Source organism: Apus apus, chromosome 8 (genome assembly GCF_020740795.1).
Source record: "Apus apus isolate bApuApu2 chromosome 8, bApuApu2.pri.cur, whole genome shotgun sequence".
NCBI classification, from domain to species: Eukaryota; Metazoa; Chordata; class Aves; order Apodiformes; family Apodidae; genus Apus; species Apus apus.
Window position 1 is genome coordinate 3,533,690 of NC_067289.1, and position 25,849 is coordinate 3,559,538.

The window sequence follows — 25,849 nt, forward strand, 5'->3', positions numbered from 1 at the left end:
CCAAACCAAAATAACTAATTTATTGCCAAGGCTAGGTTGGAATTCACTGCATTACATATTTTGCTGGCTGTAGGGTGGGAGGCAGGGGCTGCTGCATGGGCTTGCAGCAGGGACAGGCCCAGGGGCTGCACTGGAGGAGGACTGTCCCCTGGTGTGACCACCTCCACCTTCCTAGCCCGTGTTGGTGCTGGTCTTGGGGCTGACAAGGCAGGGGTGCAAATGCTTTCTGACCACAGCCCTAGAACCTCCCCTCCCTGATGGATATCAGAGGCTGTTCTGGCTTTTCCCTTGCTCTGTTCTTTCAGACAAGGGCTGGCCTCTCATGCCCTGGAGAGGCAGAATTCCTGTCCTGGCCTTACAGCAGGATGGTGGCTGGAGGAGGGTCAGGTAGCCTTGAAGGAGAAGGAGGCATGTCCATCTCCAACTCTGATTCTCCTCTGGGAGCAGAGCTAGAGCCCATGCAGGAGGAGCATCATGCTGGCCAGCTGGTCATGGCTTTACATTGCCCCTGCTGCTCCTGGGCTCCTGCTGGATGCCTCAGGAGCTGCTCCTCCTGGCCCAGAGCTCTTACACTGCTCCTGGGAGGGAGAAGGTGGTGCCAGGAGCACCTAAATGTCTGGGCCTGTTCTGCTTTGAGCATCCATGCTGCAGCTCCACATGTGGCTGAACAACACAGTGCCCTGCTGCACCTGTGGGAGGGGAGGGCTGCCCTGCTGGGATGCCCCCCCATGCTGCTCAGGAAAATAACACTATATCACAACTACGATATATCTCTGGTATGTATTAATTTATAATATACACTGTGTATGTTAATACACAAATCTATGTTTAACTAGTGTTGTCATACAAACTCACAAAAATTAGGAACATTACTAAGCTACACTTTTTCCTTGCCTGCTCTGCTGCAGCCAGTGGGGCAGCCACTCTAGGGCCTTGCACACTGGTGCTCTCCACAAGCACAGCACTGGCACTGCAGCACTGGTTGGTGCCAGGGGAAGTGCCAACACTGGAGCAACTCAGGGGGGTGGCACGAGCAGCTTGTTTTGTCACTGAGCCCATCCTGGGCTTGGTGCTGGGCTTGGAGATACTAGTGTCAAAACAAGCACAGTGTTAGGCTTGGCTGACAAACTTGACCCTACTTTTTAAATTCGTTTTAATTACTCTGTTGGTTTCCGAGCTGGAAATTTGGTTTGTTTACAGGGATTGTTTACAAAGCAAAGCAAAAAGGTGGGCAGTAGAAGGTGCCTCAGTTTCCCCAGCTAGAGCAGAGGAGACAGGGATGTATCTCTACTGTCCACACTTGCCTCACTGCTTAGGGGAGCTGCTCACCATTCCTAACTTGTCTACAGAGGGAAGGTCTCCTTCAACCAGAGTTTTGTGGGCCACTTTTCAGGTGATAGCTAAGGATTTTTGGTCTGCAGTAAACTGTTTTATTTGGGGGTTATAGGTAACTTATAACCTTGGATTAGGAGAAGGGTTTGGTGTTGGCAGCAATAGGAGCTCAGCCCTGCTGATGCCTGAGGAGAGCCAGGAGCCTGGGGCTTGTTCAGAGTGGCTGGGGGGGCCAAGCAGGGCTGATCCCCATGGGGGGCAGCCAGCCAGCTGCTGCAGGACACTGGCGCTCAGCTCCCTGGGGGCAGAGAGGCAGCTGGAGTAAGGCAAGGCAGAGAGCAAAGGCAGTGCTGGTCTGGAGGAGAGAAGGGAGCACTGCTTGGCCTGCCCATCCCACTGCGTGTCCCTAACAGACTGGAGGAGGGGAGAGAGGCTGATGCCTGATGACAGGAAGGTTCCCCCACTGCATTCAACCCAGTGAGCAGTTCTGATCTTCCTGGTGTTTCAAAAGCCCTTAGATGTGGAAAGATGAAGCTTCTACTGCTTTGAACTCTGTGAAGGAGCAGAAGAATAAGCTGGTATGCAGGAGGGCTCAAGAGCCCTGCAGCTGCCTCTTCCCACCCTGTGTGTCTGTCTCAGGCTGGTAGAAGGGGACCTGCCCCTCCAGGGCCCCAGCCTTTGCCTTGCCCAGGCAGGCAGGGTCTGGGCCCTTTCTGTGCAGGAATGTCTTGTTCCTGGTGTTGCAGAGCCATGGTGAGGCAGACCATTGCCTTCTGCTCCTCCACCCCAGCCACAACCAGGAGCCCTCAGCCTCTTGCCCAAGCATGTGGCAGTGTGAGCCTGGGCTGCAGTCCTGCCTCCACCCTTCTTCCCCACTCCCAGTGCAGGGTATGGGCAGCCACAGGCAGGAGCTGCCCACAGCTGAGGAGGGGCTAGAGCTGGTACTTACTCTATGGCTTCTTCAGTGTGTGACTGTTGCTTGGTTTTCTGAAAGAGAAGGGAGGAAAGTGCCATCAGCCCTGCAGCCTCTCAGCTGTGGCTCACAGGGAGGGCACAGAGAGGTGACAGCTGAGCCTTGGCTGTGTGCTTCTCACACTCTGTTCTGCATGGGGGGCCTGCACCCCTCTCCCAGTCCACCCCCAGCCTGGGCAACCCCACACATGGTGGGTGACACTGGCTAGCTGTATCCTCCTGGCCTATGCCACAGGAAGCCTGGCATGCTGCTGCTGGCTGTACCTGCTGGTTGTCTTTCCAGAAGCAGTGCTCTTGCAGCTCTCCTTGTAGCAGACATCCTGGTGTACCTTGTAGACTCGCCTGTACCTGCACACACAGCAGAGGAGTGAGTTGCAGGGAGTAATGGGGACAGATCTGCTTTTATAAATGTGAGGGGAGTAAATATGCAGTAACCAGCCTTGGTAGGAACAGGGTTGAGCCTGCTAGGCCTGAGGGCTGACCCAACCCAGGCAGGCCCTTGTGCCTCCATTGCAGGGGGGCTGTGGGGGGCAGAGCAGAGGCCCCCATGCCCTGGCATTGCAGCAGGGCTGTCTCCAGCCCTCTGCTTGCTGACAGAGTTAGGCAGGAGCTGGGCTGGCAGGCAGCAGACAGGGGATCTGCTGTTGCTTGGGGGTCACAAACACCAAATCAAGCATTGCTGTCAATGTAAGTGGGTAACACCACGATGGGGCTGTCATTTTAGCAACACCCTGCCCTGAAACACAGCTGCAGGGTGGGTGGGCAGTCCTGGGGGCTGAAGGACAGATGAGGCTGCTCAGCCTGCACTGGGGAGAGGGGCAGCTGCCAGCCAGGGTCTGAGATGGACTCGTGCTCACTCTCCCTTCCCTGGAACCAAGCTGCAGGGAGACATGGCCAGCTCTAAAAGCACAAGGGGAAGGGAGGAGCACAACCCACAGGCAGTACTCACAGGTAGTGGCAGGTGCCTCCTTCCCACACAGGGAATGACTTGGTTTCCGAGTACAGCCGCGTGCATGAGTGTGGCACCTTCTTGCAGGCTGCTTGGGGAACAGGAGAGGGGAGCTATCAACAAGCCCATGTCAAGCCCTCTCTGCTTAAGACTATGGCAAGGGGCTGGCAAGGCCCCCCTGGCTTCCCCTCTGCTGTCCTGGAGGGCTTGACTCCACAGCTGACCCACCAGGAGCAGCAGAGCCCCCAGTGCCCTGTGGTGCCCGGGTAGCTACATGGGCAGGGCAGGAGCCTGGCTTGCCAGGCTGCCTGGCAGAGGTGGAGGGTTCAGTCAGAAGTGGGGAGCAGACCTGTGCTCCCAGCTCTGCCTGAATTGGCACAAGCAGAGCCCAGCCCCTCTCTCCACTGCCAGCACAGCGTGACCCTCTCTAGCAGAGCCTGGGCATGGTGGGAGCCCCCTGGTCTGGGAGGAGCGGGATGCTGACGGGGTGTGCTTGGTGACCCTGGGGACATGTGGCTGGGACATCTGCCAGGCTGGGCACATGCTGTCCACTTGCAGAAGGGAGCTGGGCTCTTGTGCAGCAGTGTGGCACTCACTCAGCTCGCAGAGCCGGCCCCTGAAGCCCGGGCGGCAGTCACAGTGGTAGGACTGGGCATCTCTGGTGCAGGTGCCTCCGTTCCTGCAGGGGTTTGTGGAGCAGTTCTGCTCCTCACCTGCAAAACACGTACAGCCATCAGACTCTGGTGCCATGGTGCAGCCTTCTCCATCCCCCTGGCATGCTAGGGTGCTCCTAGGAGAGCTGAGAGTGGGTAAGCAGGGATGGAGCAGCTAGCAGGGACCCACACTGGGCCCTTTGTGTGCCTCTTGGCAGGACAGCAACAAGGACAAAGCCCTTGGGCAGGGTCCCTGCTGCTCATGTGTTTGCCCCCAGACTTACTTTTGCTCTTTGCCTCGTGCAGCTGCAGTGCCAGACTGCCCTGGCTGGACACCTCCACGTTCTCCAGCTTCACTGGAGCCTCTGGCTCTAGACAGGAAGAGGGTCACATGTCACCTTCAGCTGGAGCCAGATCCAAAGGCAGGCCCTTTAATAGGATCCATCCTGCCCACAGTATCAGGGGGCTGGTTAGGCCCAAGGCAGTGGTTTAGCCCTTCCCAGTTGGCAACCCCAGAATTAGGGTGACCACCTCATCCTTCCTGGAGGGTGGTGGGACACAGCCCTGGGGGGGCAGGGGCAGAGCCAAGATACACAGTGAGCCCAGGAATGATGTCAGGTGTGCCAGGCCTCTTCCCCACCCCATGGCATGGGGTTCCATGGTAGGAAATCTTAGGCTGGAACTTGCATCCCCAGTACTCTGGTGATGGCAAATGGGGCGCTGGTCCTGAGCTAGTGCTACAATATCCCAAGGGGAGGCCTAGGAGAGGGCAGTGGGTGACTGGAGGGGACCAGAAAGGCAGAAGAGCACTTACGTGTCTTCACAGTGATGGATTTTCCCAGTGCAGTGCCAAACCTGGCACTGATCCTCCCTCTGCCATCCACCAGCTCAGTGAACCTGGGACAGGAGAGACATGAGGGTATGGGGCACTGTACATTACCCCAGCCCACTGCCACTCCATGTGCTCGGGCTGGAGGCAGCTGGATAAAGCACTTGCTGGCAGCATCAGGTTAGTGAGACTCCTGTGGGCTCAGCTGCAGGCAGGTGCTCACAGGGCAAGGGTCTGCCTGGCTCAGGTCCCCAGGGGATGGGCAAGAGACAACCCAGCAGGAACAGGGCTTGGCCCGTGGCACACCCAGACATGGGAGCTGGGAAAAGGGGCTGTGCTCAGCCCAACGCTTGGGCCAAACGCAGGTGGAAGAGCCCGGAGTGCTGGTGCAGTGCCTACCTGGGGGCTGGCAGGGGCTCTTCAGCTGTGTCGTGATCTGCCAGCAGGCGGAGCTCAGGCAGGAAAGCTGGGGGCAGCCTGTTGCGCAGGAGCCGGGGGTGCCCAGCTTGGCTCCACCGTCTCTCTGGAGCCCCATCCCTCTGCACTGCAAGCCAAAGGGCTAGGCTTAGCAGGAGGCAGGCTGTGAGTCAGCACAGCGACCCAACTCCTAGCTAGTCCCCTTGTCCCCAGGTTGTTATTTAGCGTGCACAGTCTCCAAGTGCCAGTCCCCATGAAGCATGACCAAGCTGCACCTCTGCATCTGCCCCCCCCCGACAGAGGAAGCACCTTGAAACTCCCGCCCCCCTTTGCAGGGGACCTGTCCCCACAGCCTGCTGTGAGCACCTGGTTCTGTGACACAACCCTGTTAGCTTCCCCGTTAGCCCGCCACCTGCCTCATGCTGCACCAAACCAGCAGCCCTGGCACTCACGGGTGGTGACATAGAGGTGGATGGGCTCGCTGTGCACTTGGCCTTGCTCCGTGTTCTGCACGGCGGTCACGGACAGGCGGTACTGCTGCCTGGGGAGCAGGTCCCGCACCGTGTAGGACACGAGCTTCCCGTTGGGCACGTAGCGGCTCTTGACGCTCTGAGCAGTGGTGACATTGATGATGTACCCCTCCACCGCGCCGGCAGGCGGCTGCTCCCACGCCAGAGACACGGAGGTGGTGGTGACACGGGAGGCAGTGAGGTTTTTTGGGGGGAGAGGCCCTAGGGCAGGCAGGCAAGAGATGGGGGAGAAAAGGGGTGAGCGCTGGTGTCCTTGAATGGTGACCCACCCTACTTTCTCACGTGCCACCTTGTAAGTGAGTGTGCGAGGGCCCCAGCTTGCCTGGCCATGTTCCAGCCTGTTTTCAGCCCAGCTCCACCCATGCAGTGCACAGGGAGGAGATGCTCAGCGTTGGGTCCCTGCCAAGGTGAGTAGAGCCTCGCTGCACCCTGACACCCAAGTCTGGCCCTCCTTGCTGTCCAGCTGCTGTACAGCAGGGAATGAATGAGGCCTGTGGGCTTCACATGGGGCTGAGCTAGTGCTGGTCTTGGGCAGTGAAAATCTGGCAGGGGAGGACGTGCTGCTGCCTCGTCTGCCCTTCCCAAGGGATGCCCGCGCGCCTCCCACACACTGTGCTGGCCAGACAGGCTGACGGCTTTCACACCTTCCCCTCCCTGCAGCTTTCCTGCTGGCCACGAGCCGTGGCTGCCCTGCCTGCCAAGCCCCAGGGCCCCTGCAGCAGCAGGGAGTGGTGAAAGCAAACCCACTCACTTGTCCACACGTGGAAGGGGGCTGTAGCCAGACTCTCTGAGGGGTGGTCTTCCGTCCCCAGGCCGCTCAGCGTTGTGACATGGATGATGTACCTCTCTCCTGGCTGCAGGTCCCTGTGGAGGAGGAAGGGGTAAGTCAGGCAGCCTAAGGAGGGCCAGCTGGGCCAGCACCCACCTGCCGGGTAACCCCACTCACAGGAAGGTGTATTTGGCCACGCTGCTGTTCAGCTCCACGGTGCGGTCTGCCAGGTCCCCCGGCTGGCGGATGGAGACCCGCACCCTACTGACGGTGGAGTGCTGGAGCCGGTGGAGAGCCCACTGCACCGTGATGGCGCTGGCCGTCACGTTCGTGATCTCAAAGCCTTCCACCGGCCGCGGTCCTGCCCAGAGCGAGGGGAGAGGGCTGCACTCAGACACTGATCGTGGTGGGCAGCCCCATCCCTTCCCCGTGCCCTGCCAAGGGCCTGCCTGCCCCTCTGGATGGGTTTCCCAGCAGGAGCAGCTCAGTGCCCAGACTCCCGTCCTCACCACCGGCTGGCAGGTGGGAGGTGTGGGCAGGCAGGAGGCACATCCATCTCCCTGGCTCCAATGTCTTGCACCATCTGTGGCACCCCTGAGGCCACCTCCTCTAGCCTCAGCCCCTGCCACCAGCTCCAAAGGGGCCGCAGTGCCTGGGCCTGACCCTAAGCCACTGCATGCCCCAGGCAGCCATTCTGAGCCTGGTTCTCACTTCCTCCAACGTCCAGCCCTGGTTTGAGGCCTCCCCAGCTGTGCCTGAGCCCAGGTCTCAGCCTGCTGGAGGGGATGTGACCCCAAGAGCACTCCTAACACCATTCCCCTCTTGTAAGAGTGCAGCTTTTCTAGCTCTAATCTCCTCCGTCTTCAGTTTGCACTTGATTTCTCCATCTGACTGTCCTAGAAAGCAGGACCACAGGTCTTCCTCCTGCCCATGCCCCCACACAGGCATCACTGTGCCCCCTTCATTCCACCCACAGAGGTCCCTGCCAGCCTCTGCCATCTCTGACACAACCCCACACCAAGCCCAGAGGGATGGTGGGGTGATGTGGCCACAGGGCTTGCTGTCAGCAGAAATCACTGAGCCCCACTGCCTGGCTGGCACAGGGGCCTCTCCTGCTCAGCCAAGCAGCACTGGGGACCCACACTACCCTGGGCCCAGTACAAGGAGTGACAAGTGCAGCGGGCACAGGCTGGCCCTGAGGAACAGGATCCAGGAATGGTCCTTGCTGCTGGCTCCCTTACCAGCCCCTGGGCAGGGGGCCCAGTGAGCTGCAGGTGGGTTTGGTCCCCTTTTCCTCCCAGCAGAGAACAGCTAAGCACTTCCCAAGCCTGGATTTTAGGATCCGCACCACCAAACCTGCCGGGCTTTGGCACAGGCTTCAGCTGGAGCTGGCAGGCAGCAAAAGCCCTGTCACCTCTGGGGGCTGACAGTGCTGGTGGCTGCGATTCCACCCCCCCCGGACACTACTCACTAGTGCGCGTGGTGAGCATGATGGGCCTGCTGATATCATTCTTGTTGTTCACGTTGCGTTTGACTGAAAAGACAGAAATATTGTAGGCTCTGCCGGAGGCTAGTGCCCGCAATTGGTGGGCAGAACGACTTCGGTCCACAAAATCTGTCCTGCGGTAAGAGCCGTCGAGGGATACGTACGTCACGGCGTAGCCGTCAATGAGTTGCCTGGCGGCTGCGTCCTCAGGTGGGTGCCAAGAAATCAACACACCAGTGTCCTCCACCCTTTCCACCTTTAATGAGGTTGGTGGCAGCAATTCTTCAGGGTGTGGGCAAAAGCAAAGGGGAGAGGTAACGCCATGAATCTTTAGAGAACAGACCCCGGCGGCAAGAGGCAGAGCAGCAGCGATGGAGGACGGGGCCCTTGCTCTCTTCCTTGGTGTGCCTGGCAAGGGCCCTGCCAGGCACCACTGGCCCAGCGGGCACGGAGGAGGGGAGCACTCCCAGCCACTGAGACCCGGCAGCACCAGCAGGCAGCCAAGTGCTTGCCAACGCCTAGGGCACTGGTGAGACGGGGCGAGGGGCCCCAGGGAGGCCATCGCCCACGGCAAGAGGCTTCCCTCAGCATCTCGGCCTCCCCTCCTCAGGGCATCCGAGGGATCGCCATCACCGCAGGGGGCCAGGGAAACCTGTCCCCAGTGTCCTCACGCCACGCCCGGTGCCTGCGGCAGCGGCTCACTACACCAGCCCCTGCCCACAGCACGGGCTGCCCCCCCGTGGAGGTGAGGTCCCAGCCCTGCCTGCCTCCAGGAGAGCTGCTGGTCCTGGGCAGCGTCGCGCCCCTCGCAGGCAGCGTGGCCACCGCCAGGCCGGCGTCGAGCCCCGCGCCGCTTCCTGGTGCCACCGCTGAGGGCCTTTACCTTTTTCGCAGCTCTTGCCTGTGTAGCTGACTTTGCAGGTGCAGCTGTGGGTGCCATTGCCGGGCAGGCAGTAGCCTCTGCTCCCGCAGGGGCTGGAGAAGCACGGGTCGCTGGCTGCGGGAGAGGCGCCAGGCCCAGCGGCGTTAGCGGTGCCGGCGGGCCCAGGGGCTGCCCCCTGCCAGGCTGCCCTGCCCGCCTCACCTGTCTCGCAGTGGTAGCCGAAGAAACCCTCTGGGCACACGCAGAGGTAAGAGCCCCCGTAGCTCTCGCACTCCCCCCCGTTTCGGCAAGGGTCTGACTCGCAGGCGTCCACTTCTGGAGGCAGGAGGAGGCTGGTGGTGAGTGGGGGCCCCAGCAGGCCTGCAGGCAGCTCCCAGGGGTGAGGTGGCAATGCCCTGAGGGCCGCAGGGTGGGCACACAGCCCCAGACCCCCTACCTGTCTCGCACTGCGTCCCCACAAAGCCCTCAGGACAGTGGCAGGCAAAGGACCCAGGGAGGTCCTGGCAGGTCCCGCCGTTCTTACAGGGCGCTGACTGGCACTCGTCGACATCTGGGGAACAGCGGGAGGAGAGGCACCAGCTCAGCAGGGTGAGGGCTGGCAGCAGGACATGGAGGCTGGCAGCAGGAGATGGGGGCTCAGAGAGCCTACATTCCCCCTGCAGAGCACGGGCCCTCCCCAGGTCGCTCAGCACCCCAAGCCCACCAGCCAGGAACAGCCTCCTGAGGCTGTCAGGCACCCACTGCCCCATGTCTGCCCCGGTGCAGAGGCTGCGGCAGGAGCTGGGCAGCCTAGCTCCCAGGCTTCACACCCAGTGTCATTCCCCAGGGGCTGGGGAGCAAGGAAGGGTTTGCTGCAGCTGCCTGCAGCAGCCCCAGAGCCTGCCTGGCCTGGTCTCTTACCTGACTCGCACTGGTGGCCGGTGTAACCTGGCTCACAGAGGCACAGGAACTCGGCGACGCGGTCCTGGCAGCGGCCGCCGTTCAGGCAGGGCTGGGACCGACACTCATCGACCTCTGCAGGCGTTTGGACAGGGGAGACAAGGTGAGAGCTGTGAGCAGGTGGCAGGGGTCCCTGGGGGGCTCTGTTCATGGGCTGGGGAGGACTGGAGTACATGTCCTGGTGTCACCAAGCCATGGTCATGAGCGCAGCCCAGCAGGACAGTGCCCCAGGGCTCAGCTGCTCCCTGGCACTCCTCACCATCACATTCAGGGGGCTCACTCCAGATGCCTGGCAGGCGGCAGACGCGAGGGTGGTTGTGTTGACTGAGAGTGTAGCCCAGCTCACACTGGTATTCAGCCAGCGAGCCCACCTTGGTGGAATTGAAAGAGGCCTGGGCATGCTTCACCTCACTGGGGACCCCGCAGTCGATCTCTGGGGAGAGACAGGGAGGGTGAGCAGGGCCTGAAGAGGCACCCGAGCCCCCAGCTGGCCGGTGCAGCACAAGGCCCTTACCAGACTGGCAGTGCTTCCCTACGTAGCCCACAGGGCACGTGCAAGTGTAGCCCGTGCCGAGGTCCTCGCAGGTAGCGCCGTTCTCACAGGGGCTGAGGAGGCACGGGGAGGGCACTGGAAGAGCAGAGCAAAGCGCGACTGTTGCGGAGCTGGCCGAGCCCAGAAACAAGAGCCATCCCCTTTCCCCCTTCGGCAGTGCTGCTCTGCCCACCAGCAGGGTGGATGGAAGAGCCGAAGCACTTCAAATTACAGGGAAGGGGGTTCAAAGCAAGCAGTGAGGCTGCTGCCATGGCTGCTGGCTCTGCTGGCAGCCCCATCCCCTCCCCAGGCAGCCCCTGCTCACACCTACCGATCTCGCAGTGCCGGCCGCCGTAGCCCTGGGGACAGTCACACTTGTACTTGCCAATGTAGTGGAAGCAGGTGCCCCCGTTCTGGCAGGGCCCTGAGGCGCAGGGGTCCGGCTTACCTGGGGCAGAAGGCAGGTGGGAGCTGAGCATCAAGCAGGACAACTGCCACCTCTCCTGCTGGGGTGGGGCCAGGGGCCATACCGATCTCGCAGTGCTTGCCGGTGAAGCGGTAGGGGCAGGAGCAGTGGTACTCGCCATCTGCCTCCCTGCAGGTGCCCCCGTTGCGACAGGGCCCCGTGCTGCAGAGCCGTGGCTTGGCTGCAGAGAGAGCACCAAGAGTCACCCACTGCTGCCAGCAGCCCAAGAGCCACCACCTCCCACCAGCACCCCACCAATCACGGAATCATTCTGGTTGGGAAAGACCTTGAAGATCCTTGAATCCAACCACAACCTAACTCTACCAACCATTAACCGAACCCCTCGCTGCGGGAAAACCAAGCGCACCCAAGCCTCACGGCCCTGGGCTCAGCAACATCACATAACACCACCCATGCAGGCACACTCCAGAGCCTTGGGGGACAATGGGCACATGATGCCAGGGGACCAGAAGAGACCAGAAGCTCAGGCACATAAAAAAACTCAAACACTGATGGTGTTGTGCAGGAAACACAACTGGACTGGCTGCTGCAACTGTCAGAGGCCATGAAGGGAGCCTTGCAGTCCTCCCTCTACCCTGCAGAATGGGTTGGGACAACCTGCACCCACTTCCAGCTGCAGCTCAGCAAGCAGCTGCTCATCTCCCACCAGGGTGCAAACTCTTCTCCCACTCCCTGCCAGGTCCTGGAGCCAGCAAGGAGCTCTGCGTGGATACCTTTCTCACAGTGTTTGCCCAGGAAGCCTCGAGGACACTGGCAGGTGTAGGAGTCGTCGTGAATCTCACAGGACCCCCCATTCAGGCAGGGCTCCGAGTCACAGGGGGATGGCATCGCTGTAACGCCAAGCACAGGGTGTCACTGAGGACGGATGGTCAGAGGGCTGCTCCCCAGCTGGTGACAGTATCCCTGCTCAACCCCGTGACCCCCATCCCATGTCCCTCCCCAGGGCTGGCCCTGCAGCCCCGCAGACAAGACTTACTGTGGTTGGTGCCATAGTCGGTGTGGCAGACACAGAGGTAGCTCCCCCCATACTCCATGCAGTACCCGCCATCCGGGCACTGCGTGTTCATGTTGCACGGCGTGGTGGTGACTTCTGCAAACACATGGCCAGCACCCACCTCCATCAGCCAGTGGCAGGAGGACACCCAGACAGCTGCCTGGCCAGAAACAGGGGACTCCTAACTTTGCAAGATCTGAGGAGACGTGAGGGACCCTCTGTACCCCATGCCACAGCCCAAGTGAACAGCAGGGGCCAGCCTGGATGCCTAGTGAGCTTTGGAGCGGGAGTGCACAATGGATCCGGTTTCCTCCTTGCCCAGGGGAGCCAGGCTGGGCCTTAAGGGGTAGGAGAGCTCAATGGTGAATGATGGACATGGAGGCATTGCCCCCAGGGGACGTTTCCAGGCTCAAATTCAGTGTGTGCCCCTGTACCATTCTAGGCTTGGGCACGGTCTGAGTGCCTTCTTGCTTGCCTGTGGCCTGCCTGGCTCAAGCATCCCAGAGAAGGAGTAAACATAGTGAGCAAGAAGCCTTCACCTACCGAATTCACAGAGGAGACCAAAAAACCCAGGTGGGCACTGGCAGATGGTGACGTTCCCCTCCAGACAGCTGCCCCCGTTGCGACACTCACAGCCCTCCGAGAGCTCTGCAAGTGACGAGACAGGAGCTTCCCAGGACCCCTCCTGCTTGCAGGCCTGGGACAGCCAAGCAGCCTTGCTGGATGTCACCCATGGGGGAAGCTCAGGTGGGTGGCAGCCATGAGCCCCCCTCAGACACCCAGGCACAGCCTCCTCCAGTGGGATAGACCCACTGTCCAGCCCAGGAGCCCTGAACAGGCTCTCTGGGGCTGCTGTTTCTCCCTGTCAGGAGCTCCAGGGCTCCCCTAGAGATGCCACACTCCACCAAGAGACCCCGTGGTACTCACTGTTTCGACAGTCCTGCCCAGTGTAGCCCTCCTGGCATTCACAGACATAGCCCTGCTCTGTCTCCAGGCAGCTGCCCGCGTTCTGGCATGGGTGGGAGAGGCAGGCACCGGGCACACGAGGCCCACCTGCAGGAAAGGAGGACTGAGCCAGAGCCATACCAGCTGGGCTGGAACACCCTCTGTCCTGGGGGAGCTGGGGCAGAGCTTGTCTAGACCAGCTTCATGCCAGAGACCCCACCACCACCAAGCAGCCCCGATGGAAGGAACTCCCTCTAGGTAGCATCACAACCCCCTGCACATGATGCCTGCCAGCTTTCAGCAACACCTACAGCTGTCACAGCCTCTTTTTCCACTGTTCACCCCTTCCTGCCCAGCTCCCCCAAAACTGGCTCCTGTGCCAGGCTGGGCAAGGCACATCTCCACTCACCATACTGGCAGTTGTTGCCGTAATAACCTGGGGAGCAGGTGCAGATGTAGCGGCCAGGACGGATGTAGTTGCAAGTCTGCCGGTTCCTGCAGCTCCTGTCCTCACAGGAAGATGAGTCTGAGGGGGGAAAAGCAAGCGAGTGATGAGCACAGCCTCAGGAGAGAGGCCATGACGGCCAGCGGGGCACGCTGGACACAGTCCCTGGTGTGGAACATCCTGGGGCACAGGCAGGAGCAGGCACCTGTCTCACAACGCTGTCCCACGAAGGGCTCCAGGCAGACACAGGTGTAGTTATCGAGGAGGTCGACGCAGTGCCCACCGTTCAGGCAAGGGCTGGACTCGCACTCGTTCACCTCTGCAAGGGGAGGCCAGGAAGGGTGGTCAGGCCGCGCGCGGGCACTGCCGGGCTGCCAGGTCACCTGCTGCTTCCCGTCCCACGTGGTGTTCAGGAATGGGAAGGTGACAGCCAGGGAAAAAAAATAAAAATCAGGGCCACTGGCAATGCTGAGCACTCCCCTCCCAGGACTACAGTGAGGGGTGAAGCAGGCTGGGAAGGCAGCTTGCCAAGGGGCAAAGTGTTAGCATCTCCTGCCGGTGCCCGCTCCTGCCACCCACCTGTCTGGCAGTCTGCCCCCGAGTACCCCGGCTGGCAGACGCACACTGCTGTCCCGTTTGCCACCTGGCACCTCCCGCCATTCTGGCACACCCTGCTCTCACATGGTGATTCCTCTGCAATGAAAAAAGAGAGAGGGGAATCAACCCAGGTGCAGGAGCAGCACACGGCATCCTCTGCACGCGTGGTGATGCTGGGGATAGACAGAGAGTGCAGCTCAGAACCACCAAAGCACCCTCCGGCGAGAGACAGTGGCAGCATCTCCAGCTGCAGCTCTTCCCAAAACCCTTCCTCAAGCAGCTCAGCCCTTTCATCGCCCTTGAATGCCAGCGTGCTATGCTGGGTTCGTCTCCCTTCCTCCTTTTCCCAAAAGTCAAATCCCTGCTTGTCTTCAACACCAACAGGGAGGGTCGCTGGGAGCCAAATGATTTGGTGGCATTTCCACCAGCAGGTGGAAGCCAGTGGCAGGAGAAAGTGGCCACCACAGCCCTGGTCAGGTTAGCTTCAAATGGTTTAGGACCAGAGCATCACTTGTGGAAGCAGGTCCTCCAAGACTCCTGGTTAAGAACTAACCACCAGCTTTTCTCACTAAAGGAGCAGTGGCAGGCAGAGGTGCTGAGCTGAGCCCTCACTGGAGAGATCTGCCAGCGGCAGAAAGGACTCATGGCCAGAGCAAAGGTTCCTTTGCCTGCAGCAAGCTGCAATCCGAGCTGGTCACCAGAAACTGCTTGAGCCCAGCAGCTGCCACAGAAGCCCCCGTCTCAAAGAGCCCCCTCAGGCTCGGGTCTCTGCTCTTCCAGCACAGCAAAGAGCTATCCCCCCACGGCAGTGGCCCCTGCTCACCTGTCTCGCAGTTGGTGCCTCTGAAGCCCGGCGGGCACCTACAGCTGAAGCTGCCAGCACCATTCAGGCAGGTGGCTCCGTTCTGACACGGGTGGGAGAGACACTCGTCCACATCTGCAACAGAGCCCGAGGTAGGGACAGGAGCTCAGGGCAGGGGCAGCCAGCACACAGGGGTGATGCCAGGAGCGAGGCCGGCTCCCTGCAGCGAAGCACCGGCAGCTCAGGGCCAGCACTCACCAACATGGCACCTCTTCCCAGTGAAGCCGGCCAGGCAGGAGCAGGTGTAGGAGGGGTTCCCCGTGATGCAGTCCTCGATACACCTCCCGCCGTTCAGGCAGGGCCGCAGCGTCAGGCAGACAGAGGCTGTAGGGACAGGCGGTGGTGCCCCTGTCAGCCCGCGCCCTGGCAGGCTGCGCCTTCCAGCCACACCAGCGCCAAGGTCTGTCCCCCAGCCCACCCAGCCTTCTGGGGTGTTTGGGGAGCACACAGGGACTTCCTGCCTCACAGGGCCCACTCCTCCTGGACTCCCCAGGACAGGAGGGCAGTGTTATCCCTCCCGTGCAAAGGAGAGAGTCTGCGTGGGTCAGCCGCACTGGCCAGGGGAGGACATGGACATGCCCTCACTTATCACCCAGGGCAGAGGGAAAGGGGGATGGAAGAGCCCCCGTACAGTAAACCCACCAGTAACTCAAGACACAGGCAGATTACGGGTGGGAAAACATGGCCAGGAGGGAACAGGGACAAGGAATGGGAGGACAGCAGCTCTGGAGGAGCACGTGTCAGGACACCCAGGGTGGGGTGCGTGGCCCAGATCTGGTGGCTCAGCCCCACAGGGAAAGCTGGCACCCAGCAGTCCTCCATATGGCTCACCCCAGCCTCCTGGCACTCAGTCCCCTGAAGGTGTGTGTCCCCCAAGGGTGCCAGCCCCTCGTGCCCTGCCCTGCCTGGCTGCGGACCAGGCCAGCAGGGTCTCGCCTGTGTGTCACCACCACCTCCTCCCCCGCCTCCCTCATTGCTCCCCGCAGGCTCTTTTCATCTCAAAAGTCTTCCTCCCCTCCCCATTTGTTCTCCCAGCCCCTTCCCAGCCCCAGGACACCTGTGGGTGCCATCCCCAGCCACCACAGGCTGCCTCCCCTCCCTCTCCAAGCCCTTCCAGCCGTCTCCTCCACCCCACAGAGGTGGGGGTTGAGGCAGGGAAAGACTGAGCTGGAGAACAGTGTGGGGTTGGGAGTTAAATAAACCTAACTGCTGTCCTCTTACTTGTATTGCTGCAGCCCCCCACTTGCACCTGGGCATCATCGATTCTGAACACCCAGCGCCCGGGGATACCCACATTTGTTGTCATCTCCACGTCAGCGATGTCATCGGTGCGGGATCCGGGGATATTGAAGTAGCGCTTTCCATCACCAGCGTTAAAACCTGCCTGGAAAGACAAGGGCAGAGAGGGTAAAGAGACATCACTAGTGCATGTGGAAAGGCAGCTGGAGCACAAGGGCTTGTATCTCCTGCCACTCAGCACCACCAGTGGCACCGCTTGGAACAACTGTCCCCTTCCCAGTGCCACCAGCCGGCCCTCGGCCCTGTCCACGCACCAGGATGGCACGACAGGGCAACGCAGCCGTCCTGCCTGCTCGGTCCCTCCCCTGGGATTCAAAACCCATTTACTTCCTCTCCACCTGCAGCATCCTGCCTGCTGCATGCTGGTGGGCAGGGAGCCAAGCATGCATCAACTGCCGGTAAATTCACACATCTGAATGGGTACTGGGGTTTTTGCGGGTGTGGGTGTTGGCTTTTTTTCCCTTAAACACAACAACACACACAAGGATGAAATAAAAATACAAGCGAAAGCTGTGCTGGCTGAGGCAGCTGCTCTTAAAAGGCTGAGGTTAGGAAGGAAAAGGGACTAGGAGGCAGCAGCCAAGGCAAAGACCTGTGGTTTCAGGATAACAAAGCCCCCTGTATGGTCTCGGCTTTGGGAGCCAGAGCACACACGGATATTTAAGAACTTTTTAAAAAAAAAAAAGAAAAAGAAAAAAAGAAAGCAGGGGGAGGCTTTCCACCTCCAAAAAACCCAAACCAGGAGCTCACAGGGTGGATGCACTACCAGGGCACCCCAGGGGCCACGTTTGCCACTTACCTGCGCTGCGATGCCGCCGAGCCCGGCAAAGTCCCCCCCACTGCTGGCGTGCATACCCGTGGTCCAGGTGATGGACTCATAGTTGAAGATGGTGAAGGAGAGCTTGCCATCTGTAATAAGGACGATCTGAAAAGTGTTTACCTGCAGCAGGGAGGGGAAGGAAGCAGTGAGCAGGCAGGAAGGGGGCAGGTGAGCCAGCTGAAACCCCAAATAAAATAATAGAAAGAGCATTTAATAAAGGGGTGTTTCTTTGAGGCCCAGTCTTCTTCTGCTAGAAAAGGCAGTTGGGTTTAATTATTTTTAACCCTAAGGTGCTGTGATTCCCCACCCAGCACCACAGCAGGCAGAACAACTGACTTCTCCTCCCAGTGGAATGGGAAAAATGGGGAGAAATGTGGTTATCAGGCCTCTGGAAGAAAGACACCAAACCCCATCCACAATGGGCTCCTCAGCACAGCCCCAGACAGGCAGACAAATACAGGCAGGCCAAACACACCCCTGCTGCTGCCTGAGAAGGGGGGACACCAGCAATCTGCAGGCTCCACTGGGCACAAAGAAGAGGGTTTGGTTTTGCCAGCCTGGTGCTGCTCTGTCACATCAAGGCATGGTGATAGACCCACTGAGGTCAGCTGAGCCCTCCTGATGGCTCCATGCCACGCACAGCCCCAGCACCACTGCCATGGAAGGCACCACAGCTCGGGTGGGGTGCTCCTCTCAGAAAAAAAACCTACCAACAAAAAAACCTACTAACAGCAGCTCTGCCCCAGCTACTCACGGGTGAAAACGAACTGCCCCCGAAGAAGGTCACTCGGTACCAGGTGGCGATGAAGACCCACTGCGCTGAAAACTCTGGGAACTCGGGAAAATACTGGGCGATGTCCCTGCTGGCTCTCTCCAAGATGGGCTGCTCGGTGCTCTCCCGGTAGTACACATCACCTGCCCGCCGGTTGTCCACGTCAGCCCAGAAAGCAGCCACCACCCGACGGTCCTTGGAGATAGGGAAGGCCACCGGCGTAAACTGGGAGACCTCCTTCAGGAACGAGATGATCCCATTGTTGTTCACCTGCACAGGAGGAGGGACAAGAAATGGGTGGCCACAGTTGATTCCTGCTGCTGGCAGCAATCCGGGTTTTTAGAGGCGCTCTCTATTTTACCTTTTTTTTTTTTTTTTTTAATCCCCCCTCCCTCTTTCCGCAAATATTGGAGCGCTTCCCCTTCCTGCCTTGGAAGCAGAGACATGCCCCAGCACCCGCAGCCCCCCACCTCCCACCCCGGCCACTCGCTGGCTGCAGTGTGGCTACGGGGAGGCAGCAGCAGCCTGAACAAACCCGGCCCTGTTCTCCACCACAGCCAGGCCAGAGGAAGGGGGAACAGCTGAGAAAACTGTGGCAGCCCCGGTGCTCTACACAAACAGCACCCAGAGTGCTCAGCCAACTCCTGCTGGTGCTCCTGGCCAGGACTCAGGGCTGTTTCGCTCTCTTAGGGTTGATGAGCAGCCTGCAGGGCTGGGGGATGGGGTCAGGCATTGCTGCCACCCCCACCCCAGCAGGGAGGTTGTGCCCAAGCCACACGGCCACCAGCAGAGGATGGGGAAAGCCTTGCTGGGCAGCCTTCCATCCTCCAGCACGCAGAGCGCTCTGAGTGAGCTAACAAGCTCGTGGCCCCCAGGTGACCAAGTGCCCCCTACCCATGCAAAGTCTCCAGTGCTGGCTGAGCCTTCAGCATTCTGCTCTTGTTAAAGCAGGGGATGCCGGACACACAGGAAGAGATACTGCAAGGTCTGAGCCCTTCCACAGCACTAATTAACTGGGGCAATTAGGGTCCTGGGATGCCCAGCCCAGGGGTACATGGTGGAGGTGGCCCTCAGTCCAGGGAAGGAAGCTGGAGCTAGTGAATGCTGTTGGCTGGAGTGCTCCCTTCTGGTTTGGGGATGCAGTGGGAGCAAGGAAGAGGAGGAAAACCCCTGCCTGACCTGCCTCCTGAGGAGGCAGCGAAGGGACAGGGATCAAAGGGATCAAAGGCTCTTTCCCTCAGCCCCCAAATTCCCAGGAGGAGTCCCTGCTACCACCCTGCTGCAGTGGCAGCCCCAGCAGGACAGGCAGCTCCCAGCTGCTCCATTCCCCTGCCCACAGTGCTGCCTGCACAGGACAGCAGGACTGGCAGGAGCACGCAGCTCCCCCAGCTAAGCTGCCTGGCATGCAATGCTGGCCCTGGCAGCACCAGCCTGGCAAGGCTCTGAGCTGCAGGGTGAAAAAGGGTGGGCATGGTGGAGGCAAGAGGCTCTGGAGTGGAAAGAGCAGCCCCAGCACACAGCAGGCAGGGGCAGGCAGCAGTACTGCACTCGCGTGCTGACAAGGAGCTGGGAGCCAGTGTCCCGCCAGGAGCCACGCTGAAGCCAGCATGCCTGTGCCCCAGATGCCTGCACCTCCAGGCCAGGAAGGGGAGGCCAGGCTGTGACAGCCACCTGCAACCCTTGGGGAAGGGTCTCCAGCTGCCGAGGAGGGTCCCCAGCCCCTCTATGTGAACAAGGGGCAGTCCTTGCTGTGACTAAGGGAAAGAGGATTCCTGTTTCCCAAAGCCTCCGTAACCCCGCGGTGTCCGCAGAGGAACATTCTTCTCCTGATTAAAGCAAGATGGGAGAGAATCGGAGCCAAGAAGGGCTTTTTTTTTTTGTTGTTGTTGCTGGTTTTTGCAAAGGAGGGGGTGGTTGGAGGAAGCCCTGGAGGACAGAGGTTTCCAGGTGAGACCAGCCCTCTGCCAGCTCCCCTAGGACAGCAGCTCCCCGGGGAGAAGCAGCCCTGCCACACAAACCCCTGTGCCAGGGTTGGGGGAACTGGCCCTGCAGAGCCAGAGGGTCTGCTCAGGGAAGGGGGACACACCACCCACTGACCCCTGCAGCCCCTCCAAGACCCAGAGCCGTGCTGCAGATCCTGTATGGGACAGCCATCATGTCACCTGTCTTCCCCCAGCCTTCTCTATCCTCCCACTGAGGCTCAAGCCCCAAGCCCAGGTCCCTCCTGCCCGACAGCAGGGTTGATGCTTTTACCAGAGGAAAAACACCACTGGCAAGGACCAAAGACCTCCTGTGCTCAGCCAAGGTGGTGGGACAGCACAGGAGCCCAGCTCCAAGATGGCACCAATGTGATGCTCAGCCCTCTCCCCCATCAGCCAGGGCCAGGTTGTCAGTCAGCCCAAAGCAAACTAGGGAGAAGAGATGAGACTAGGATGTCAAAAGATTCACTGTGCCAGGTGAGGAGCCAGAGTGGGCAGCACAGTCCCCACCCCAGGACACAGGGCAGGCGTTTGGAGCCAGCACCACCCAAAAGGCTTTAGGGACAACGGGGCACTCAGGGCTGCTCCTCTGTCTGATGATCCCAGGGGAGGGGGACACGACGGGCCATGCGTGACTCAAGCTCTCTGGCCACAGTCCCCTCCAGGTGGCTCAGGGGCTGCAAGGGAGCATGTCGGCAGGGGTGCCAAGCAGCCCTGCCTGCCGCGGCAGGCACAGGGAGGAGAGGAGAGGAAGCGGGATGTGCCGAGCGGCCAGCCCAGCCCACTGCAACACACACCAAAGGGCAGCTTTGTTTATTCTGCATCGCACCCAGAGCTCTGCTGCTGCCTCCTCCGCAGCGAGAGACACCATCCAGGGGCCGGCGTCCAGGGGCCGCGGCAAACCTGCCCAAGTGCTCCCCACCAGCTGTGCCCAGCTCCCTGCTGCCAGGACCCCCCCGGCACACCACAGTGGGGGCCAGTCCCACGAAGCACGGGTATTTCTGGCTCCAGCCAGAGCCAAGACCGGCGCTTCCCCCAGTGCGGGCAAACGCTTCATCCAGGATCCGCAGCTTGGCGGGGCCAGGACCCTCGCCAGAGCGGGGACCCTCACTGTGCCACTCGGGGCAGGACCAGCCCCGCTGAGCCAGGGGTCCAGCACACTTCCCAAACTCGGAACTCCTCCACTGGATCTCCCGGTGCCCTCAGCACTCCCCCTGATGCTCCAAGTTAAATGTGGACCACCGGCTGGTCCCCGTGGAAACCCACGCCGGGTTTGTGCCTCACTGAGCGGGACAGTCATTGACAAATGAAACCAAAGGAAAGAGGAGGCACCAGGGGAGGCAGCCCCCGCTGGCTCCCCGCTACTCACATAGAGGCCGGTGTGCCCGGCGCCGAAGAAAGGGAAGGGAACGGAGAGGGGCCGCAGCTCGGAGCCGCCGTCGTCCTGTTTCCGCGTGGCCGCGTCGCCCTGCGCGGGCCCGAAGGGGTAGAAATCGGCCAGGGGCACCACCGCCCCCGCCCACAGCCACTCGCCCAGGGCCACCAGGATGGTGGCCCAGCCCGCCAGGCCCCGCATGGCCACCGCCATCCGCCGCTCACGCCGACACCGGGCACCGCGGCATGGCGGGGGGAAGGTGGCAGGGCAAGGAGATGCCGATCAGGAGAGAGGAGGCTGGAAGCTCCGCACCGAGCACCCGCTGCAGCTCCGGGCTCCGCCGCACCGGGCTCCCCCCGCCCCCCGCCCCGCCCCCGCGGGGGATGTACCGGGAGGGAGGGAGGAACTGGGGGGGGGGGGGGTGCTGAGAGGTCCCTCCCACGGGGCGAGGGACCCCCCGCAGGGACCCCCCCGTTCCTCACGGGGAAAAAGCAGCCAGTACCCAAGGGCAGGGGTAGGGAGCCCCCGCGCCCCCCCGGCTGCAGCTCAGCAGCGGGTCCCCCCGGTTCCCTTCAAACAGGGAACCGGGGAGAAAAAAAAAAAAAAATTGGAGAGAAAAAAAGTTGCTGGAGCGAAAAAAAAAAAAAAATAAAAGAGGGAAAAAAACCCAAACCTCTTATTTGCTTTTTTTTTTTCCTTTTTTTTTTTTTTCCCTGGGTTTTTTTCTTTTTTTTTTTTTTTTTTTTTTAGGTGCTAAAAATATGATCAGGAAATTCTTTTCAGGAATGCCATGTTTTAAGTTACGCTTTAGGCTCAAGGGCCTCTTTGTCTCCATTGAAGGGGAAAAAAAAAAACCAACACCAAACAAAAAAAAACCCACAACAAACCCACACCCACCCTACATTGATCAGCAATAAATGGTTTTATCAAGAGAGCCCACAACTCCCAGAAAACCGGGGAGGTCTGTCCCCCGGGACACCCCGCTGAAAAGCCCTGGTGGGTTTTTGACAGTTAGTTGGCAGTTAAGGATGGATGTTGCCCGCACCGCTGGCAGGCAGGTGCTGGGGTGAGGGATCCAGTGGGACCGGGGAGGGTTTCCATGTCTCCATCCCCTCCCACCTCCTGGCTCCCCTGTGGATGTGCCCGCCGTGTCCCATGGCACTAGGATCCGGGGTGCATGAGCAGAGCTGGGAGGGGCTGCAAGGGAGAATCCCATCCAGCCCCACCCAGGGGCCGGGTAAAACCCTGGAGGGCTGTTGCCGGCCCCTGGCACTGGGATATTGTGGGAATCCTGTCCCCAGCTCCCGAGGTTTTCCTTGTTATTCTACAGCCCCGCTGTATAAATATCCTCTGCTGTAACGATTGCGAGGTACATTTGAAAATGGGCCAAGGAACAAATTATGTAAAGAGCGAAGCAGAGGAGCAAACAACAGCAGGACTGGGTTAGGACCAGCCCGTGGACACCGATGCGGAAAGTCTGCCTCACTGGAAGCCCAGCGCTGCCATCAGGATGATGGTGATCCCAAAATCTTCGCCCACACGCTGCTGGCTGCCCCGAGAGGTGGCAGTGCTGGCACAGGGATCATCACCTCTGTGTAGAGCGGGGGAAACTGAGGCAGGGGGTGGAGGGCAGAGAGCAGGGCTGGGCACAGCGGGGGGCTTGCAGACAGCCGGGATGCAGCACCCAGAGCAAAGCTGTGGGGCTCCGCAACACCCTCGGGGCAGCACGACACTCCCAGCCCATGGCAGCACCAGGACCTGCTGTGGCCCTGGAGCCAGATCCCAGGATCTGCCCAACTCCCTGAGATGCCAGGGCAGCCTCAGCTGACACCAATGCTCCAGGACCAAACGTCCTGCAGGCAGCCTGCCCTCACCGAGCCCCACTGCCAAACGCAGCAAGATGCCCCTGTCCCTTTAAAAATCTGCTGGAAGAAAAAGTTGAAAGGAAAAGGGGGGGGGGGGGGGGGGGGGGGAAAGGCAAGAAAAAAGCAAAATCCAAAATAAATAAACGGCCACATCCGGATTTCTCCCCCGAGACACTAATAAAGGCTTTATGAGTTTGATATGAATTACCCTCCCCGGCCATTTACAGCTGATCTTCTGGAAGGCATTAGGCTGCTCACCCCTTCCCTCGCCCAGGGATGCCGTGGAGGGGGACACAATGGGGGCACTGCTGCCTTCCCCATGCAGCCCATCTGCAGCTCGGGGGCGGGGGGAGAGCGGGTCAAGACCCACCTCTTTTGGGGAGCAACTGGATGGCTTCTTCTGGCCGTCACCATCCACCACCTCACAGCCAAGGAGGGGTAAGCCCCATGCTCCCCTGGAAGTAAGGGTTGAGTTTGCCTTGTGCCGTGTACCCCCAAAAGTCCTGTCTCCCAGCCCTGCACACTCAGCTCCCAAGGGACACGGGGACACGGTGGCAACAACCTACTCCCCGCTGCGGGGCAGAGGCGGGCAGGAGGGAGCAGCCCTGCCAGCAGCCATCCTGAGCATGAAGGAAGGCTTTTCTTCCAGCCAGGCTTCGCACGGGAAAGCACCGCAATGCTCCGCCTGCCTTGTCCCAATCCAGCTCCCCGGGACATTAAATTGAAAGCAGCAAACCGAGCGGGGAAAACAGCTGTGGGCCACAGCCCGCAGCCATTTCCTCTGGGGCAGGAGCTGGAGCCGGTGTGAAGCCGGGCTCCGTGCTGGGAAGGCTGGGAGGAGCGCGGGAGGGAAGCTGCGCTTTCCCCGCACCATCTGGCCGAGCTCCGGCCACCGCTGCCCGCTGCCTCTCCAGGAGAACATGCCCCTTTCCTCTGCCCGCAGCTGAGTTCAGGGTGGCTGGCTTCTTGGTGGCCTCCAAAACGGACCTGGGACCGCTCTGGGGTGTGGGTTTGGTGGGGTAGGGACCCTGCAGGTCCCAGGGGCATCCCAGGTGCTCATCCCAGATGCTCATCCCAGGCTTCCCCTGCTTTTTCTGGCACTCAGGACCAAGGATGCTCCCCAGGGAAACACCTCAGCATGGGATCCCAGCAGGATTTGGACGTGGTGCTTCCTCCTGGGCTCTGCAGGCACCTGGTAAGTGCCTTGAGGAGGCTGGTGGACCCTGGGCACGCTGTGGGGACAAGTGCACACACAAGCTGCAACAGAGGAAGAGGCAGATGCAGCTTCCAGGAGTGAAGGATGGAGGCAGAGGTCCTTCAGCCAACCCCAAGCCTGTCTCTCCCCAGCATCACAGCACCAGGGTTGCCCCAAATCTGCAGTGGTTGCCCCCCTGGTTCCTCCCAGCCGCTGCTCAAACCCCAGCCTTGTCTGCTGCCTCCCACAAAAGGCAACCCTGGAAAACTATCAGGAAACAGCACAAAGCCCTAGCAACCCCACCCCTTCGCCAGGCCCCCCATGTTTGCAGGGGGGACCGTGTTTGCAGGGGGAATGTGAAAAAAAGGACCCAGGGAGCTATTAAGGATCCAGAGAGCGCTCAGCACGGATGCTTTCAGGCAGAGGGGCCTGCAGGTCAGCACATGGTTTGGATTTGGCTCTCCCCCTCCCTTCCAGCTAATTAGGCCGAGCACAGAGAGTGTTCCCTGTGGATGCTGAACACGTGCACGGCACAAGCATCACCTCCCGTGGGGAGAGAAACTGGCCCTGGGAGCTCCCTCCTCGGGGGTGGGCAAGGCAGCCAGGTAGCCCCGGGAAGTGTGCAGGCATTTTGTTGTGTTTTTTTTTTTTTTAGGGGGGGAAGCCAAGGTTTTAATGAAGGGGTTTGAACTCATTAGATGGCCCGGGTTCAAAGAATGAAAGAACACGAATCATGTGGGTAAATGTGGGTGGTGGGAAGGGGCTGGGAGGCGTCCAGGAGGACGGAGGTCACTGCAACACACAGCTCCCACTCCAGCAGTGCCTGCCTCTGGCCCCCCAGCTCTGGAGGGCCATGGGAACAGGGGGAGCCCCTTCCCCTCTCCCACCCCCTCACCTCCCCCCAGCAACCTGAAATCCTCCAGAGCGTGTGGCTGTGGATTGGCTGAGCTGTGGCAGCAGAGTCATTGCTTGGTGGCAATTGTGTCCCCTGCCTTGCCCCATCCAGGAGAGCCCCAAGCAAGAAGGAAACAGGGCTAGGGGTCTCCTGGTGTTTTAATGCTGTACCCTGCTTCCCTGAGGAGGGGCAGCTTGGGGCTTCTTGGTGGTGCCAGCAGGATGCAGGAGAGGATGTGGCTGTGCTGGCTACTGGTGACACCAGTGCTTATGGGGATGTGGGACCATTTAGGACTCAAATTTAGTTCTCTGTGGGAAACCCTAGCCCAAGGTTCTCATCCCAGCACTTGCAAAGCCAAGCTTTTGAAAACCTGAGGGTGCTGGCAGATGCTGTACTCCTGCCACCCCACTGCACTGGGAAGGCCACCCTGCCAGCTCAGCTGCCACCTTGCCACTTCACCCACACCAGTCATAGAATCGTATCATAGGCTGAGTCCTCCATGCATCAAATCCATATCTTTCCAATTTAGAGACCAGGATGTCATGGAGGACAGTGCAGAATGCTTTGCAGAAATCCAGGCAGGTGATGCCAGTTGCTCTTCCCTTGTCCACCAATGCTGTGACCTCATCATAAGAGGCCACCGAATTTATCAGGCACCATTTGCCCTTGGTGGAGCCATGTTGGCTGCCACCAACCTCCTCCTCGTTTTCCATGTGCCATAGCAGAGCCTTCAGGAGGATCTGCTCCTTGATCTTGATGGGCACAGAGGTGAGACTGACAGGCCTGTAGTTCCCCGTCAGAGTCCTCAGCCCCACCACGCAGCTCAAGGGAGGACAGGGATGCAGCATTTCAACCCAGGATTTCTCCAGCTCCTGGTGCAGTCCCAGTGTGGGGGACAGTGCTGAAAACAAGACATGCGGCTGAAACCAGTGCCTGGTGAAGTCTCACCCCCAGCTGGGGCTCCTGGCAGTGGGAGGCTCAAGTTGATGCAAGCGAAAGCTGCTGCTGTGGTCCACAAACCACATTAA

At 60.2% G+C, this 25,849-nt stretch overlaps 1 protein-coding gene across 1 annotated transcript; it reads right to left on the minus strand.

Annotated features, from left to right (window-relative positions):
• Window positions 1-5: 5 nt before the first annotated feature.
• SNED1 (sushi, nidogen and EGF like domains 1) lies at window positions 6-21,067 on the minus strand. Its single transcript, XM_051626581.1, has 33 exons — window positions 20,861-21,067; window positions 17,495-17,782; window positions 16,720-16,860; window positions 15,843-16,005; window positions 14,820-14,945; window positions 14,583-14,696; window positions 13,742-13,855; window positions 13,368-13,481; window positions 13,127-13,243; window positions 12,700-12,825; window positions 12,316-12,420; window positions 11,755-11,868; window positions 11,492-11,608; window positions 10,822-10,938; window positions 10,623-10,739; window positions 10,274-10,387; window positions 10,019-10,192; window positions 9,721-9,834; window positions 9,257-9,370; window positions 9,022-9,135; window positions 8,821-8,934; window positions 7,923-8,219; window positions 6,629-6,812; window positions 6,434-6,546; window positions 5,605-5,883; window positions 5,135-5,279; window positions 4,721-4,803; window positions 4,191-4,277; window positions 3,850-3,966; window positions 3,254-3,341; window positions 2,569-2,652; window positions 2,282-2,319; window positions 6-1,884 (listed from the first exon to the last, which is right to left on the minus strand). The coding sequence occupies exons 1-32, from the start codon at window positions 21,065-21,067 to the stop codon at window positions 2,283-2,285; spliced, it is 4,338 nt and encodes a 1,445-aa protein (XP_051482541.1). The 3' UTR covers window positions 6-1,884; window position 2,282.
• Between the last annotated feature and the right edge of the window lie 4,782 nt (window positions 21,068-25,849).